This window comes from Odontesthes bonariensis, chromosome 5, assembly GCF_027942865.1.
Source record: "Odontesthes bonariensis isolate fOdoBon6 chromosome 5, fOdoBon6.hap1, whole genome shotgun sequence".
Taxonomy (NCBI): domain Eukaryota; kingdom Metazoa; phylum Chordata; class Actinopteri; order Atheriniformes; family Atherinopsidae; genus Odontesthes; species Odontesthes bonariensis.
Genome location: NC_134510.1, coordinates 8,166,482 through 8,182,617, shown reverse-complemented (window position 1 = coordinate 8,182,617; position 16,136 = coordinate 8,166,482). Strand labels below are relative to the sequence as shown.

The following is a 16,136-nucleotide window of genomic DNA, read 5'->3' as shown; positions in this document are numbered from 1 at the left end:
TTGGCATAATATTGTTGCTGACACGCAAGGAAGGATGAGCCATGGGTGCCTCGACATTGCTAGGTTAGCACTAGCTGCATTCTCGCCGATGAAGCCAGATATCAGAGCAGCTGTTTTTAGCGACAGCTCGAAACTCCTTGCAACGAGTTTGATTCACACGCCGCAACTCCTCTACCACTGTCTCGTCATGAATCTTGAGTTTGAGTTGACCTGAGCATAATTGCAACTGACACCCATTCTACAAAATGTACAATCATGTTTGACGTGGTTATGGTGGTTAGGCGTCTTGTCCTGTGTTAACTGTAACCAGTCCAGCGTGTAGGCCAACAACAGCATGTTATCATTAGATAGGTAGATAGGTGGATGGATGGATGGATAGATAGAGTAATGTATTTATCTATCTTTCTCTTTCTATCTATCTACTATGGGACACAATTCTATTGTATGGTAACTTTAGACTTTTTTTCTTTCATTTCTTGTCATTACCTGTGTCTGATTGCTGGCTGACACATAAGGAGGCTTAATGCAATGTGAAAAAATAATTTTCTGTTAATGTGTCACACTGGATTGGATGAGGTTATTTTGTATGTAAAGACCTGCACTCATTGATAGATTTAAAATTACTGCATTTGTAAGATACAGTACCATAGTTTGTTGTGGTTGAATAGAAACAGATGACTTACAGATTCTTTTCCCCCTATGTTGTAGGTACTTGGAGTACAAATCTCTGCATTGTTCTGTCTGTAGTTGACATAATACCTTCTTAAATTGAATTTAAACTGGGACTGAACCTCTTACCCCAGTATGCTGCTTTTATTCAATTGATGCAAGTTATGGTGTAACACTAGTTCACTAGCTGTTTTTTTTTTTTTTTTTTTTGGTCTCGGTCTCGGTCTCGTCTCGGTCTCGTCTCGACTTTGTCTTGGTCTTGACTCAGTCTGTCTTGGCCTTGGTCTCGTCTTGGTCTCGGTCTTGATACCCTCTGGTCTTGGTAGTGTCTTGGTCTCGGTTTAGGCGGTCTTGACTACAAGTCTACATCCCTCTCAAACCACTGTGCAGTCTGTACTGTTTCTGTGCAATATTCGTTTTGCTGGTGTGCACACTTGCTGCTATACTGCTGCTGTACATGATTATACTGTTATACTGTAAATATTATACAATACACTATTCATATTATACTGGTATACTGTACATACTTGTACTGCTGCTGTAAATGGTTATAGTTTATTTTATTTTATTTGGTTATTTAAATATGTTCTACACTTTTTAAAGGTATCTTTATACATATTTTCTATTTTCATTGCATCGTAATGTACATATTTCTGTGCTCTTTTTACATTTTACTTATTTTCTTTGAATTTCTGGCAAGAGCACCTGTGACACAAACAATTTCCCCTAGGGGATTAATAATGTATTTCTGATTCTGATAAAACCAACTAGTTGGTTAGACTACAAGATGTTTCAAAGACTTTAAAGCGGAACTATGCAACTTTTTCATGGTCATAAAATTGCTTGGCAATCATCAGATAGCTTGGCTGACTTGTTCTGATGAAAACGGTGACATTTCCATCTCCATCTGGTGGCCCTAGCCCGAAACAGCGCTTGCAACTTTGCCTGTGGCGCCGCGTGCTTTGTTTATCTCTGGAAGTCTCGCGACACACAAGAGCCGAGAACTACTGCTTCACGGCAGGTCTAAAGGCTGATTCTTACTCAGCGCGACCTCGCTCATACTAGCTGGTCGCAAATGGCGCAAACGGTCACGTGTCCCAAAATTCCGCCACGCCCCCCTTCGCAAGCTAGAAAATCCTCGCGCGGCGCAAGGGCGCGCACACAACTTTTTTTCTGACTTCACGCGCGCTCAACCAGAAACAGCTGACCAAGAAAAAGAAAACATGAACACTGCAGAGACCGCGGTGACCGAGAGGATGCGCCTCTACAAACATCTGTACGACACGTCTATGAAGTTACACTGGGACAACGTTTGACAAAGTTCGTCTTGTTGCAAAGGACGAACATTCCACCTTCTCTTCTGTTTTTGCCGCAGCCGCTTAGCTCTGAGATACATATACAGTTCTACACCCAGAGTAAATTCATTCCGCATCAGCCTTAAGGCTGATTCATACTCGGCGCAAACGCGCAACTGTTCTGGCTCGAGAACCATTAATGACGTCATCGAAAGCGCCAGCCCCTTCACAGTTCCTTCAGCTCATTCACATTTGCAGTTCTCTCCAGACCAGCGAGCGTCACTGTTGAGGAAACAAGCTGAAAAGCATAGGAAGAAAGCATACACAATGCCACCTGTGGTGTCACGTCAGCAGAGGCTGGCACATCTGATGCGGAATGAATTTACTCTGGGTGTAGAACTGTATATGTATCTCAGAGCTAAGCGGCTGCGGCAAAAACAGAAGAGAAGGTGGAATGTTCGTCCTTTGCAACAAGACGAACTTTGTCAAACGTTGTCCTTTGGGACAACGTTGTCCCAGTGTAACTTCATAGACGTGTGTACAGATGTTTGTAGTGGCGCATCCTCTCGGTCACCGCGGTCTCTGCAGTGTTCATTTTTTCTTTTTCTTGGTCAGCTGTTTCCAGTTGAGCGCACGTGAAGTCAGAAAAAAAGTTGTGTGCGCGCCCTTGCGCCGCGCGAGGGTTTTCTAGCTTGCGACGGGGGGCGTGGCGGAATTTTGGGACACGTGACCGTTTGCGCCATTTGCGACCAGCTAGTATGAGCGAGGTCGCGCCGAGTAAGAATCAGCCTTAAAAGGGCTCTGAGCCAGGGAGCCTGATAAGACACACCTCTCTCCATTAGCTGTCGACGGCTAAATTGAATGTGGTTAGCTTCTAGAGTAGTAATATATAATCAGTGTTTGAATTATCCACTGGGCTTCGGGGGGGTCGGACTTTTTGCGGATCAATTGATGACGTCACCCCCCCCCCCCCCCAAAAAAAAAAAAATCATGATAATATCATGATATGCAAACACAACAATACGTTATCATTTGCAAACTCCCTGCTAGAGCCTCATGTGAATCAAGTGACCACGTTCGCGGGAAGATCACATCAAAGCACTCGTCTCCGTAAACTCCGTGTTGCTAGATTGGGCTGTTTTGGATGACCGTCTGCGGGTAAAAATGGGTATTGGGCGAGTTTTTCTGTATCTGTATATGGCTCTATGGCCATAGAAATAAATAGAATTCAGTTTAGACTGGTTTAGTTTAGATTTAGTGCCTCCAGGCGGGGTTTGAGCATGTTTGGAAATCATCTGGCAACCCTGCAAAATCCGCGCTGCGCAGGTGAATTCAGCTCAACTCTGCACGCAGCACTGTCAAGTTCAACCACCTAGCCAAAGTGTCTCACACACGTTGCTAACTTTCCAGTTAGCAACAAGCACAGCAGCAGAACCAACACATGCAGAATAATACATAAATATTAAACCTAGCAACGACCCAACTTCAAACAGCTGTATGGCTTACCAAAAGCCCACTAGCAAACTAGCAACTAGCCTACATTATGTAGTGCCCATGAGACGCAATCAAGAAATGTCAATCAGGAAAGTGAACCCAATGATGAATAAAGAATCAAGCTGTAAATTATCAGACTACAACTGCCAAATTCAACATAGCTTGTAATGTCTGCTGTAAACAGTGTGCGCTTTTCTTGAGATTAAAAAGTGCTATCAGACAGCCCCGTGGTGCTAGTCATGGTATACTGCTAGCTGCTACATGAAATGGCTTCAAACAGTCAAAATTATGATTAATCCTTTATTTGTCACGGCGGACATATGGTAAGGAATCCCATTTTTCCTACCTCTTTGTGGGCATGCTATCCTTTTTGCCTTCTTGCTCGACACAGCTATCCTTGCTTCTTGCTTGGTGGAGTCACACTATCCATTTGCCTTCTTTTTACTTAGTTAAAGAATATTATTCCAATTGTGCTTTAAACACATGATAAGCCTTGTACTTTATTTTCTGACATCAAGTATGTTGGTTGGTGTATTCTGGATTAGAGCAGTCCGCCTCTGTCTTTGAACTGAGACTACTTGTGCATGTTGACTCGATGGAAATCTTCTGATGTAGTCCTAGGCTAACTTTTTTCTCATGGGAGAAAGGGAAGGGCGGTCACCTGTCTTGAGTGTTTGTAAGTTCAGTGCTTTAAAGTTGAAATAATATTAGTCTGATTTGTTAGTTTCATTTAACAAATCACGGGAAACCTCCACCTTGACACCTTAAATCCACGCGCTCGCATCTCAAACATCATTTTAACGGGCATCAAAACCCTGCATCTCAGTGCTGCCGATGTTTTGGACTATGCGCGAGCTGCCTGCGAACATGCGAAACGCCCGTTGGTGGTACAGTCCATTGAAGGGGTGTTCCAAAACGCATTTTATTTGGTTATTCATAGTACACATTGAAAAATACTAAGTAACAAGACATTTTCAACACCTGATTTTAATAATAGATCCATTTTTTCAGTACCCCCCAAAAGTGTAATTTAGTCCCATTTGGGGGGTATCAAGTCTCAATCGGGGGGGTCAGACCCCCCCGGTACCCCCCGTAATTCGAACACTGTATATAATATGGCTAGACTGTCGCCTTATTTTCTACGGAGCTCCCCCTACAGCTTTGGGGTGTGTATTGCATGGTAAACAAACCCCGTATTACTGAAAGTTGCATAGTGCCGCTTTAAGAGCTGGATGACAAAACTAAAATTGTTGTCTTTGGACCTGAGTACTATACTTAAGAAATATACTTAATCTTTGACTTATTTGATATATAAAACAGGTCTCTAAGGGCTGCCTTCCTTTACCTCGTAATGTTGCCAAAATTAGGAACATCCTGTGTCAGAGAGATGCAGAAGAACTAGTGCATGCATTTGTTACTTCAAGATTGGACAACTGTAATCCTTTTTTTATTGGGCTGTCCCAAAACTTCTTTGAAAAAACTCCAGCATCCAGTTTCAAAATGCTGCAGCTAGAGTTCTGATGAGAACTAGCAGGAGAGATCATATTTCTCCAGTTTTAGATTCTCTTCATTGGCTCCCTGTTAAATTCAGAATAGAATTTAGAATTCTTCTCCTCACACAAAGCTCTTAATGACCAAGCTCCATTATATCTTAAAGATCTCATACTGCAATATTCCAAACATAGCACTTCACTCTCAGACTGCAGCTCTACTTCAATTTAATTCAAGGCACTTCAATAATATAGTCCAATTCAAGCCAATTGGAGTTCAATTCGTTATAATCATAATCCAATCAAATCCAATTAATTAAATTCAAAATTATTCCAATTTATACATACAGAGCTGATACTAAAACCATTTCCTGGCTAAGGAAACCAACAGATTGCTCCGAAACTTCTCTTCAGTCCAATCTCCCATCCTGAGCATGCATGAGGCAACTGTGGAGAGAAACGACTCCTTTTTAACAGAAAGAAACCAGACTCAGGAAGGGTGGACATCCGCCTCGACCAGCTGGGGTTTGGGAGGACAGAAAAGAGGGGACAACAAACACCATAATACCATTCAAATATCTGTTGAGACAGGGAAAAACAAGTGAATGACCACAATAATGCCAAATGTACATAATATAATTTGAGACATTAAACAGGGGAAAAAGAGAGACAAGTGAGGAAAGGTGTGGCATAAGAGGCCCCCCAGCAGTCTAGACCTATATCAGCTTAACTATGGGATGTTTCAGGCTCACCTGAGCCATCCCTAACTATAAGCTTTATCAAAAAGTAAAGTTTTAAGCCTAGTCTTAAAGTTAGAGAGGGTGTCTGCTTCCCGGATATATATTGGCAGCTGTTCCACAAGAGAGCCATGTGGTTCCTCTGTACTTGGGGTTCCCAGAGTTTCTAAAAGTAGAATAGGACACAGAGCCTTCAGTTATCATGTCCCTTTCTTGTGAAACCAGCTACCAGTTTGGGTTCAGGAAACAGACACGCTCTTTAAGGTTAGGCTTGAAACCTTCCATTCTGATAAAGCGTTAGGGATGGCTCAGGTGACCCTGAAACATCCCATAGTTGTGCTGTTGTAGGATTAGACTGCTGGGGTACCTCCCATGATGCACCTCTCCTCACTCTGGTCTCTTTACTCTCCATGTACATGTGACATTATTGTTGTCATTAACTTGTGACATTTGTTTGTGATTTGGCGCAATATGAATAAAACTTAATTGATTGGAATTTAATTCATTCTGCTTATGATGGATTATTGTTGAAACTAGTTACTGCTGACTCTTCCCCTTATCAAACTGGCCCACATGTCAATGAAAGGGGGTATACTGCCCCAAAAGTTTCCCAGTAATGTATCTCAGCCGCATAGTATATAATGTCAAAGGTGTTACTTTTTCAAAGCTGTTGATAGCTGTAGCTGAAGTTTTGATGATTAAAATATTTTTCTACAAAGAGAATACATTTAAAGTAATAAAGAATACAAGGCTCAAAAGAGTTATTACTCAGTCAGTCTTGCTACAGTGCTGAAAGAAAATTTGTTCTTGTTTTCTTGTTAATGGTGAAAATAAGAACATCAAGCTTTGGGAAGAGCTTTCTTATAAGGTTTACGCAATAAGTAATAAGTAAAGAGTAAGTTATATTCTTTCAAATTACTTCAGAGCTTTTTTAAAGTGTGATTTGCGTATGCAATTTTGTCAGCCCAGCATCGCCATGAAAGCACAATCTGGCCAAGTGATGGACTCAGCAGATGCTTTACGTTCTGTTATATCTAAACATGGAGTTATGCTCGGGAGCATGAAAAGGCCTTATGCTCCCTAAAAGAACAACAGACAACTAATCACTGTCAGGGTGCTAGGCCGTCTTCCCACTTCCTTGTTATCTGGTCTGTCCCCGCCCTCTTGTGTCTGTGTGTGTCTGTTTGTCTGCCTGCCTGGGAGTCTGGAGCTGGGCCTGCAACCTCTGCACCTCACCTGGTTCTCATTTCCAATCAAGCCACCTCTCCTGCTGCAATAAAGCCTGGTTCAGATCTCCACTCCTCGCTAGTTCGTCTGTTCACCCACTGTGGTAACACCAGTTGGCTGCTACATCCGGCATCTGTATGTTTTTGAATTGTTTCCTTAATTCTATCTCCGTCTGCATTAGACTCCCACCGGTCAAGGAATCACGTCGCTCGGCTCAGCCTCCCCGTCCGGCCCAGATCTGGAAACTCTGCCTGCTCACTCGCCTGCTCCAGAACACCACTCTACCCATCTACAATAAAGACAATTATTCACTGGCACTCTCTCCCTCTTCTGGTCCTCTGTTCTGCCTTGTGGATCAGAAATCCCATCCAACCCTTAACAATCACCAACAGTTAAACCAGGTCTTTGAGTTACTGCAGAATGTCCATTAACATCTGTCTGCTTCTCCCCCAAGAACTCTTCCATCACCCAAGTCTCCAGCTCTGCCTTCAGCTAGCCATGGCGTTCTACCTGAGCCAGTATTACGTGACACTTCCTTCCGTACCCTGGAACCCTCCTCAGGTGACATTTATAAGTGTGGTAGTTTTCTACTCCAGTGTTTATTAGCCTATTCCCATTGTCCACGCTCCTTCTCCACAGACTCTTCCGAGATTTGTTACGTCATTGGATTACTCAGAGATAAGGCTCTGGACTGGGCTTCTTCTGTTACCACTCAATTGACTCTTTTCCGTTTTCCTCTTTTCAGGAAGACTTCCGGAGAACGTTCAACCACCCCCTCTGTGAAATAAATACAGCTAAGCGGTTGCTTAATTTAAAACAGGGAAACAGGTCTGTAGCAGAATTCGTTATAGGCATTTTAGTTGCAGAAACAGGGTGGCCACCTAATGCCCTCCTGGGAGTCCTGCATAACGCTTTTAATGACCAGATGAAGGATCAACTAGCTTCAAGGGAAGAGCCATCTTCCATCGAGGAATTAGTTACCATGGGCATTCACATTCACAACCAGTTAGTGGAATGCAGGAGAGAGAGGGTCTCCCATTCTCATCAACCATCCCCCCCAACAGCCTTCCACCTTTATACCTTCCTCTAGACCAGGCCAGTTGGAGTCTTTTCCCTGTGCGGAAGATACCGAGCCCATGCAGGTGGGTCGAGCGACACTCACATTGGAGGACAGGATTTGTCGCGTGAAGGCAAACGAATGCATCTATTGCAGTTCCAAGGATCATTACATCTCTGCCTGTCCACTGCGGGCGAACAATAGAGTTGGTGGGCAGAACTAAAAATGAAACTCCTTCACGTTTTCTCAACCCGTTACTATCCAACTAAGTAACACAACCAGGCCTTTGTGGATTCAGGAGCAGAACAAAACCTGTTGGACCCCGGTGTGGCCTCTCAGCTTGGTCTACCCCTGGAACCCCTGCCTTCACCCATTATGGTCTCAGCTCTGGACGGAGGTATCCTAATTACCATAACACATAAAACCAAACCCATTACCCTAATTGTTTCTGGCAATCACTGCGAGTTAATCGCGTTACTCCTACACCCTGTCTCCAGTGTTCCCCTAATTCTTGGTTACCCCTGGTTAGCTCTCCATAACCCTCACATTCTCTGATCGTACCATTGGATTGAAAGCTGGAGTCTATTTTGCCTCTCCAACTGCTTCCAATTGATCCTTCGGTCATCCAGTCACTCCCCATCTGAATTTACAACCCCTCCGGTGGATTTGTCTTGAGTCCCCACAGAATATCACAACCTTGGCACAGTTTTCAGCAAGGACAGGGCCCTGTGATTACCACCTCACCATCCCTATGACTGTGCCATAGAGCTCCTGCCTGGAGCTCCCTTGCCATCTAGTCAGCTTTATAAGTCGCCCTGAGCGAGAAGCCATGGAACGCTACATCTGTGAGTCTTTAGCAGCAGGTATTATCAGACCATCCTCATCCCCGGTAGGAGCCGGGTTTTTCCTTCATGCAGACGAAAGATAAAAGCCTTCGGCCATGCATTGACTATCGGGGTCTCAACCAAATCACAGTCAAAAATGAATATCCTCTGCCACACATGTCATCCGCCTTCAGGCCCCTCAAGTCTGATGCCAAGGCTCCCAAATGGAAAAGGGTGGAGTGCTCCCTGCAGGGCGGAGATGGGTTCTTGGGATCATATTCATGAGTGAGAGAGAGAGGTGGCCAGACTGATTTTTTATTTTTTATTTTAAATCTACTTTTTCTATCTGTGCACTCCTGTTTTGTCTATGGATGTAAATTGGCAATCTTAATGTAAGCAAGTTTATGTACATGTTTATGTCATGTATTTTTTTTATTGGTTTTCATCAACTTGCATTGTCCAAACCGAAAAAAAATCCTATTTTGTTGACGAACAATATTTTTGTAGGGTTCGTATCAATTAATTAACACAACATGCCTACGACTTTGAAAGTGCAAAATATTTCAATTGTCAAATTAAGCAAGAAATATTGAAAGAAAATAGCACATTCAAATATTAATACTTCATAGAACTTCTTGTTATATTTTTCTTTATATACAGATAATCTTAAATTCTACCACATATTCTCAATTGGACTAAGGTTTGGACTGATTTGTCCATTCCAAGACATTTAATGCATCCCCTTAAATAACCTAAGTGTTGCTGTTGCGAAATGCTTATGGGTATTGGCATTCGGAAAGGTAAACCTCTGACCCAGTCTCAGTTGTCCAGAAGAGTCAAACAACTTTTCCTAAAGACTGTGCCTGTATTTAGAACCAGCTTTCCTTAAATCATGACCAGTGTTTTAGGCACTACAGATTAGTCAAAGTTTGATGCTGCTACCCTTGTGGTTCACTGTGAGTATGGTGTTCCTCAGGTGATGGATTTGTGTTGTGAAGTGCTTAGTAGTGTTTTCATTTATGGCAAAAAAAATCAGTTTTAGTTTAATCTGGCAAGAGTACTCTATACATCTTTGAAGAGCCTTCCAGTGGCAGTGTACATCGTATAGCTTCAAGCAGTCTTATGGACAGACTCTTCAACCCTGCTGTGGAGTTTTGTAGCCTCTTAAAGATTATTTTGCCACTTTAAGGCTGTTCACATCTGAGACTGCCTCACCCCAGCAACGTTTGTGGGTGTCCTAAGACATTTTAGGCAACAGTCTGATAAGAGTTACCACAAATCCATTCTGTGCCCCATTCAAGGACCACCAACTGACCTTACATGACTTCACCCTAACAGCAGAGTTTCCTCAAGGATGTTTTCTCACTCTTACATTAACCAGAAGAAAAATACATTCAGTGAAAGTAGCCTTTAACATCACAGGATGTATCATTCACATACAAACTCCTGCTTGTTTTTATTTCTTTCTGCAGCAACAGTGAACGATGCAGCTGTGAGCACAGCTCTAAAGCTCCAGATCTGTTCTGTTGAGTCCTTGTGAGTAACTTCAGATGGGCCTTTAATATAATGAGCAGAGCCACTCTGCTATTACTTTTACTGGTGATATTCCAGACCATAAAACCAGGTTGAAACAACAATTAAAAGTGGTCAGACATATGTATTAAAGCTATGAGCCCATGTCATTTCAAACAAATAAAACATCCTTAACTGATTTACAATATTTGGCATACTGTCAAATTACCAACAGAAAACCAATAATATGAACATTTGAAGTTTGTGGTCTACCTGCTGCACAGCTTGTTGCAACTCCACTGGAGTATGCCTCCTCAGTGTGTTCTCCATCCATATGGGAAAGGGACTATGAGTCATTGATGTGTGTTTGTGTTTATGTGTTTATGCATTTGGCAGATGCTTTTATCCAAAGCGACTTACACTTGTAGGCAGGTAGGGTAAGGGGGTCTTACCTAAGGACCCCTACTGGAGGTCGGACCTTTGATGCAGGGGATTTGAACCCAGGTCACCCCCATCTTATCACTACACTGTCCAGTCCCTTATGTTTATGTAGATGTTTATCTACTTTTATCAGAGTACAGCTCCAGACAGCAGTGTATAGATTAGATGGGATAGATCTTCAAGCTAAACCCTGGTAAGGTCCTAACATGAGCACTGAGCAATGATACAGTAATGGAAAAAGACCAGTTCAAAAATAAACTGGAATCATTTGGTTGGTTATATCTAAATCAGGGGTGTCATACTCAAATAAACCAAAATTAAAAACTTGCTCGATATCTATTGAAAAAATGTCTACAATTTTTTTTTTTTAGGTCAAGTTTTTCCTTCTCTTCAGATATAACAATACAATTTTTCATATGGAAACAAACTTAAGTTTTGCTTAAACAATGAATCTGGAACAAGCAAAGCTTAATACTATAAACATATGGGAAATCAGATGTCAAATAAGAGACACATCTGTGGCATTCATTTCTTGAAAAAATTTTTTTTTTTTTATATATCTTGTGCCTCTTTCTCTATTTGTAGTCTTCTGAGTTAAATTTCAATTGTAACCTTTTTCACAGGCTAACCATAATAATAATGAGTTTGACATCTATGCTCTAAATGAACAGATATTAATGACTCAGATAAGAGAGGCAATGTTTTTTTCTATTAATTCATAGCAGAGACGTTTTATTCCAGGTTAGTACCTGGAGCAGTAGGCAGAATCCAGAGCTCTCCTGGATCGCTGGTTCTTATGGTGGGACTGGGACTCTAGTCTGTATGAAGGTAGCAGCATGAGGAGAAGATGTGGAGCTTGAGCACTGATATGATGCTTCTTAAACACCTTCAGATCACCACCATTGACCAAGCTGTCATCAATACCTGGAAACACATGAGAATACAGTGTTAACAAGCTGCATCTTCATAGAAAATTAAATAACAGACCTGCGCTGGGCAATGACAGTGCTCTGTCCCTGTTAATAAATCTCCTTTTTAACATAAGTTTACTTTGGACACTAACTATAACTCTTTTTTTACACAGGAAAACTGAAGATTTTCCAAAGAATACATGGGAAATTCTGTATTTCCTTGCAGTAGGATTTTTCAACAACATAGTGTCAAAAATTAAGCAAATGTGGACGTTTATTTTCTCACATGAACCTCTTCCAGAACCTCATTAAAAATTTTTTAGAGATGCAGTTCATGTGAAAATACAGTTTAAGTCGTCCCGAAGGCCATATTAGTAGTATGGCAGAGATTCACATAAATTGGACAAACTTTTACCTTTGTCATAGTCCGTGTTTTTTCGTCAAGATTTTCTTTTACACTGTTTTAGTGTTTCTACTTTATAATGATTTTTATGAATACTCTGTATTGAGCTCTGTTAAGTTCATGATTGTGTTTTCTGTTCATGATTGTGTTTTCTGATCTTTGGATTGTCTCAGTCTTGCCTTTTCTCTATGCCCACCTGGACTCGGTAAACCCTTACCAGCCTGGTTTAACCTGGTTAGATTCCACAAAGAGTTTTACAGGGCATTTCTCATTCACATGCACACGCACAGATAAATTTCCTGAAATGACATTGCTCATATATTAACTTTGTATAAATAAACTAAATTGAATTCAATAGAAATATATAAATCTACAATTAGCAGACGTTCTTGAAATTAGTTATATATTCAAACTAAGATTTTCATCTAACAAAACTCCATTCATTTGCATTTTTTGAGTATTCACATTTTCAGTGGTATTTCTCATCTAGGCTCGAACCAGAATGTGGGTATTTGGCTCGACAAAACAGAGAACTGAGTAAATAAGCCTTTTAGGTCACAGATGAACATTTGCAATTGGATACACAATGATCTACTGCCCTCCGAGCAGAAAAAATGCTTCCCTTATAGGGAAGAGTTTAAAGGTAAAAGTCTTTTTCTTGGAGTAGGTTAAAATCAAGATTGATGTCACAATTATAACAAAGGAAGTTCAGAAAAACCACATGAACAACACTAACTTATGTCAATTCTAATTTTTAAGTTTTTCTTTATTCTAATCTTCAAGAACCCATTTGAGTTGTATTACTGCATTAACTTTTCCTGACAAGTAATGTCTTCACTCAGTATTCTTTAAACCCATTAGGAATTTCAGTGCCAACCTAAGAAGAAACATGCAATGAAAACCACCTGAAATGTAAGACTTTGACTTTTATTTGTAAATTATGTCTTTTGTGCAGTTACAGATTGTGCGTCCTAATCAGCACTTGGACGTTATCCGACCAATGTTTCCAAATGCTATTTTGCTTTAGGGTTAGTGCACCTACGCTTCTCTAAGAAATGCTGCTCTGTTCCTTCATGAGGACAGCCTCAGTGTTGCATTTTTTCAGTTCAGTCTGCTGTCCGGGTAAGCTCCCAGGTATCTATTCTTCAACCACCTCCGCCTCTTCACGTAGCATGAAGACAGTGTTTGGCTTATTCCTGGTCCTTCTAAAATCCACAATCATCTCTTTTGTTTTGTTCTTATTCAAAATGAGATTATTGTTCCCCCACCATGCCACAGTATGACTGACCAGTTCCCTGTACTCAGCCTCTTGTCCATCACTGATACATCCAACAACTGCAGAGTCATCAGAGTATTTCTGGAGATGATGAGGACTGAGTTGTGCTGGAAGTCTGATCTGTACAGAGTGAAGAGAAATATTGAGAGCACAGTCCCCTGTGGTGGTCCTGTGCTGCTGAACACTTTCTTGGATACACGACTCTTTAGTGTCTCAAACTTTGTTCTATTTGTCAGGTTGTCAATCCAGGTGGTTGTGGAGGCATCCACCTGTATTTTATGCAGCTTTCTTACATAACAGTACAGTCTGAATTGTATCAAAAGCACTGGAGAAATCAAAGAACATGATCCTCAATGTGCTGCCTGCTTTGTCCATATGAGAGTTGGCTGAAACCTGTAGACGATATCTTCCACAGTGCTGAAACTTTCTCCAGACACAGGCTAAAGAGGTGCTGTAGAATCCCACATAGCTGTTTCGCTCAGGCCTTCGGGACCTGGAGCTGACAACATCTGGACCTGCGGCCTTGTTCTGGTTCAGTCTCTCCAGCTGCTTCTTCACCTGACTGCTGGAGACAGACAGGCTGAAGGTGGGGCAGAGAAGCTCTCAGTGTGTCCTGATGTGGGGGGAGATGCTGGTGAGGCCGTGTCAGGAGCCATGACTGAGGTGGAGGGTGAAATTATGGAGATCTGAGAGGGAGGATGTGGGTACAGGTACGGTGTGAGGTCTGTGTAGCTGGAGGCAGGGGAGGACCATGCTGAGTATTGATCTGAGGTGAACCTATTTATTTATTATTATGTATTTTTTACTCTGTCAACTGAGTGTTGACACATTTGCTTTGCCAAGGGATACTTTATGGATATAAATGTACTATTTTTGATTAATTAACTCATTTCTAATTAGTCTATTGTTAAAGTTATATATTAATGCCAAACCTGACAGGAGGAATAAAGGAAGATGAAGACTGCAGAGAATAGAAAGGAGACAAGGATACAAAAGAAAGAAAACAATGACAACAACAACAAAGGTATGCGTAAAACCAAAGCAAAACCAGTCAACCAGCTGCTACATCTGCGAGAGATTTAACAGAGAACACCCTACGGCCTCTGTGGTAAAACAAGGCGAAGATCCATCAGAAGCATCGACAAGAAGACAAACCAGCAGCATGTACATAAAAACATAATTGTGGAGACAGATGAGTAAAAACCATAGGACAACAAGGCAACTGTATAATAAGCATGTGAGGGAGCAAATGGTAAATGAACTGTACTTGTATAGTGATTTTCTAGTCTAGCCGACCACTCAAAGTGCTTTCACACGATATACCTCATTTACTCACACACTCATACAGAACATCTTAGTCTATACAGGCTATGCAGGGCTTTCTTCTACTTCTGCTTTCTAAAATCATGGAATGTCATGAAATTAAAGTTCTAAAACAAAAAAGTTGCAAATGAAAATTTCAAGTTAACTCGATCAAATGCTTTTTCTGCATCCAGAGAGACGTGAAATGATAGAATAGTTTATGAGATTTAATACTCTGCGGGTGATATCGGAGGAATGTCTACCCTAAACCTGTTTGGTCAGGATGTATTATTACAAGGGTCATTTTTTTCTAATCTTCTGGCAAGGACATTACAAATTTTTTCAGGTCTACATTTATTAATGATATTGGGTGGTAGCTGGATGGAACTTTATCCAGTTTGAGTAGTAGGGTAATGTTAGCAGAGTTCGTGTTCATGTTCATGTTCACTTATTGAAAAAGGTGATCATTTTGAAAGGTTGGTGTTACTAAGAAACCAATCAAATTGTACAGTGGATCAATTTGTGATGAATATAAGGTTTTGTTCTCCAAGAGAAGTCTTTGACCCAGGAACTGTGTTTTCTTATAAGTTATTTTATTTACCTCGAATTAAGTTTTCCTTATTTTGTTCAGTGTGTGTTACTCTGAGGAAGCGCCGTAGACATCCACTCATGATTTTATTCTATTTTCTAATCCTGATATTCTTGAAATCTCCTTGTTTTTCTTATACGATTAATAAAGGGTTAAAGCTGCCGTCGGCAGGTTTTCAAAATTCCGAGTCTAAAGTCGGAAAATTCAAACTGATACAACTTTCAGGTCCCTCCCCCAACCTCTACCAAGCTCCAAACCCCCCCCCCTCTGTGGACGAGGTTGTGCACGTGAGTTCACACCACACAAGCTGGGGCAGACTCACGCTCAGCAGCGTGTGCACAAGCTGTGATTGACAGGTAGGATTCCTCCACCCTAACGTGATTGGTTAAAAACAGCCGGGAGCGCTCGGTTTTTGCAAGCATGATTACAGGCTTCAGAGGGAGCTACCGAATTCGGGATTTTTCCTAAACAGCCTATTTAATATTCTACTTCCAGAATCACATGACAGTTCAAGCTAATATGACTAAAAAAAAGTTGCCGACGGCAGCTTTAATTAATAAAGGGATCTTTAAGTAATGATGTATTAAATCCCCAATTTCTAGTTGGTGGTGTGACTCTCTTATTCAATACAGTGATAGAAGAATAATTGTGCTTATCATCCACAGTCAGCAGGCCTTATGGAAAGAACAAATGGAGTGATTAAAGCCAAACTCAGAAAGACAATGGCAGAAGAAAAAATTAGATGTACTGTTTACCATTAGTAATGTTAAACAGGCACATTATGCCTGAGGTCAGAGGATTATCATACTTTGAGATGTTCTTTGCAAAACCATACAAATGACCAATTTTTAGGCTTTTAAAAAGAAACAAGAAACTCTACAAAGTACTGACTTTAGGGGGTTGAACAGT

General features: G+C 41.2%; 1 protein-coding gene across 1 annotated transcript in view; it reads right to left on the bottom strand.

Moving 5' to 3' along the window:
• Positions 1-16,136, bottom strand: part of tgfb2 (transforming growth factor, beta 2) — a 123,970-nt gene that overhangs the window by 24,936 nt on the left and 82,898 nt on the right. Inside the window, exon 5 of the mRNA XM_075464758.1 lies at positions 11,496-11,670. Within this exon, the coding sequence (XP_075320873.1) occupies positions 11,496-11,670 (175 nt within the window). The remainder of the gene's footprint in view (positions 1-11,495; positions 11,671-16,136) is intronic.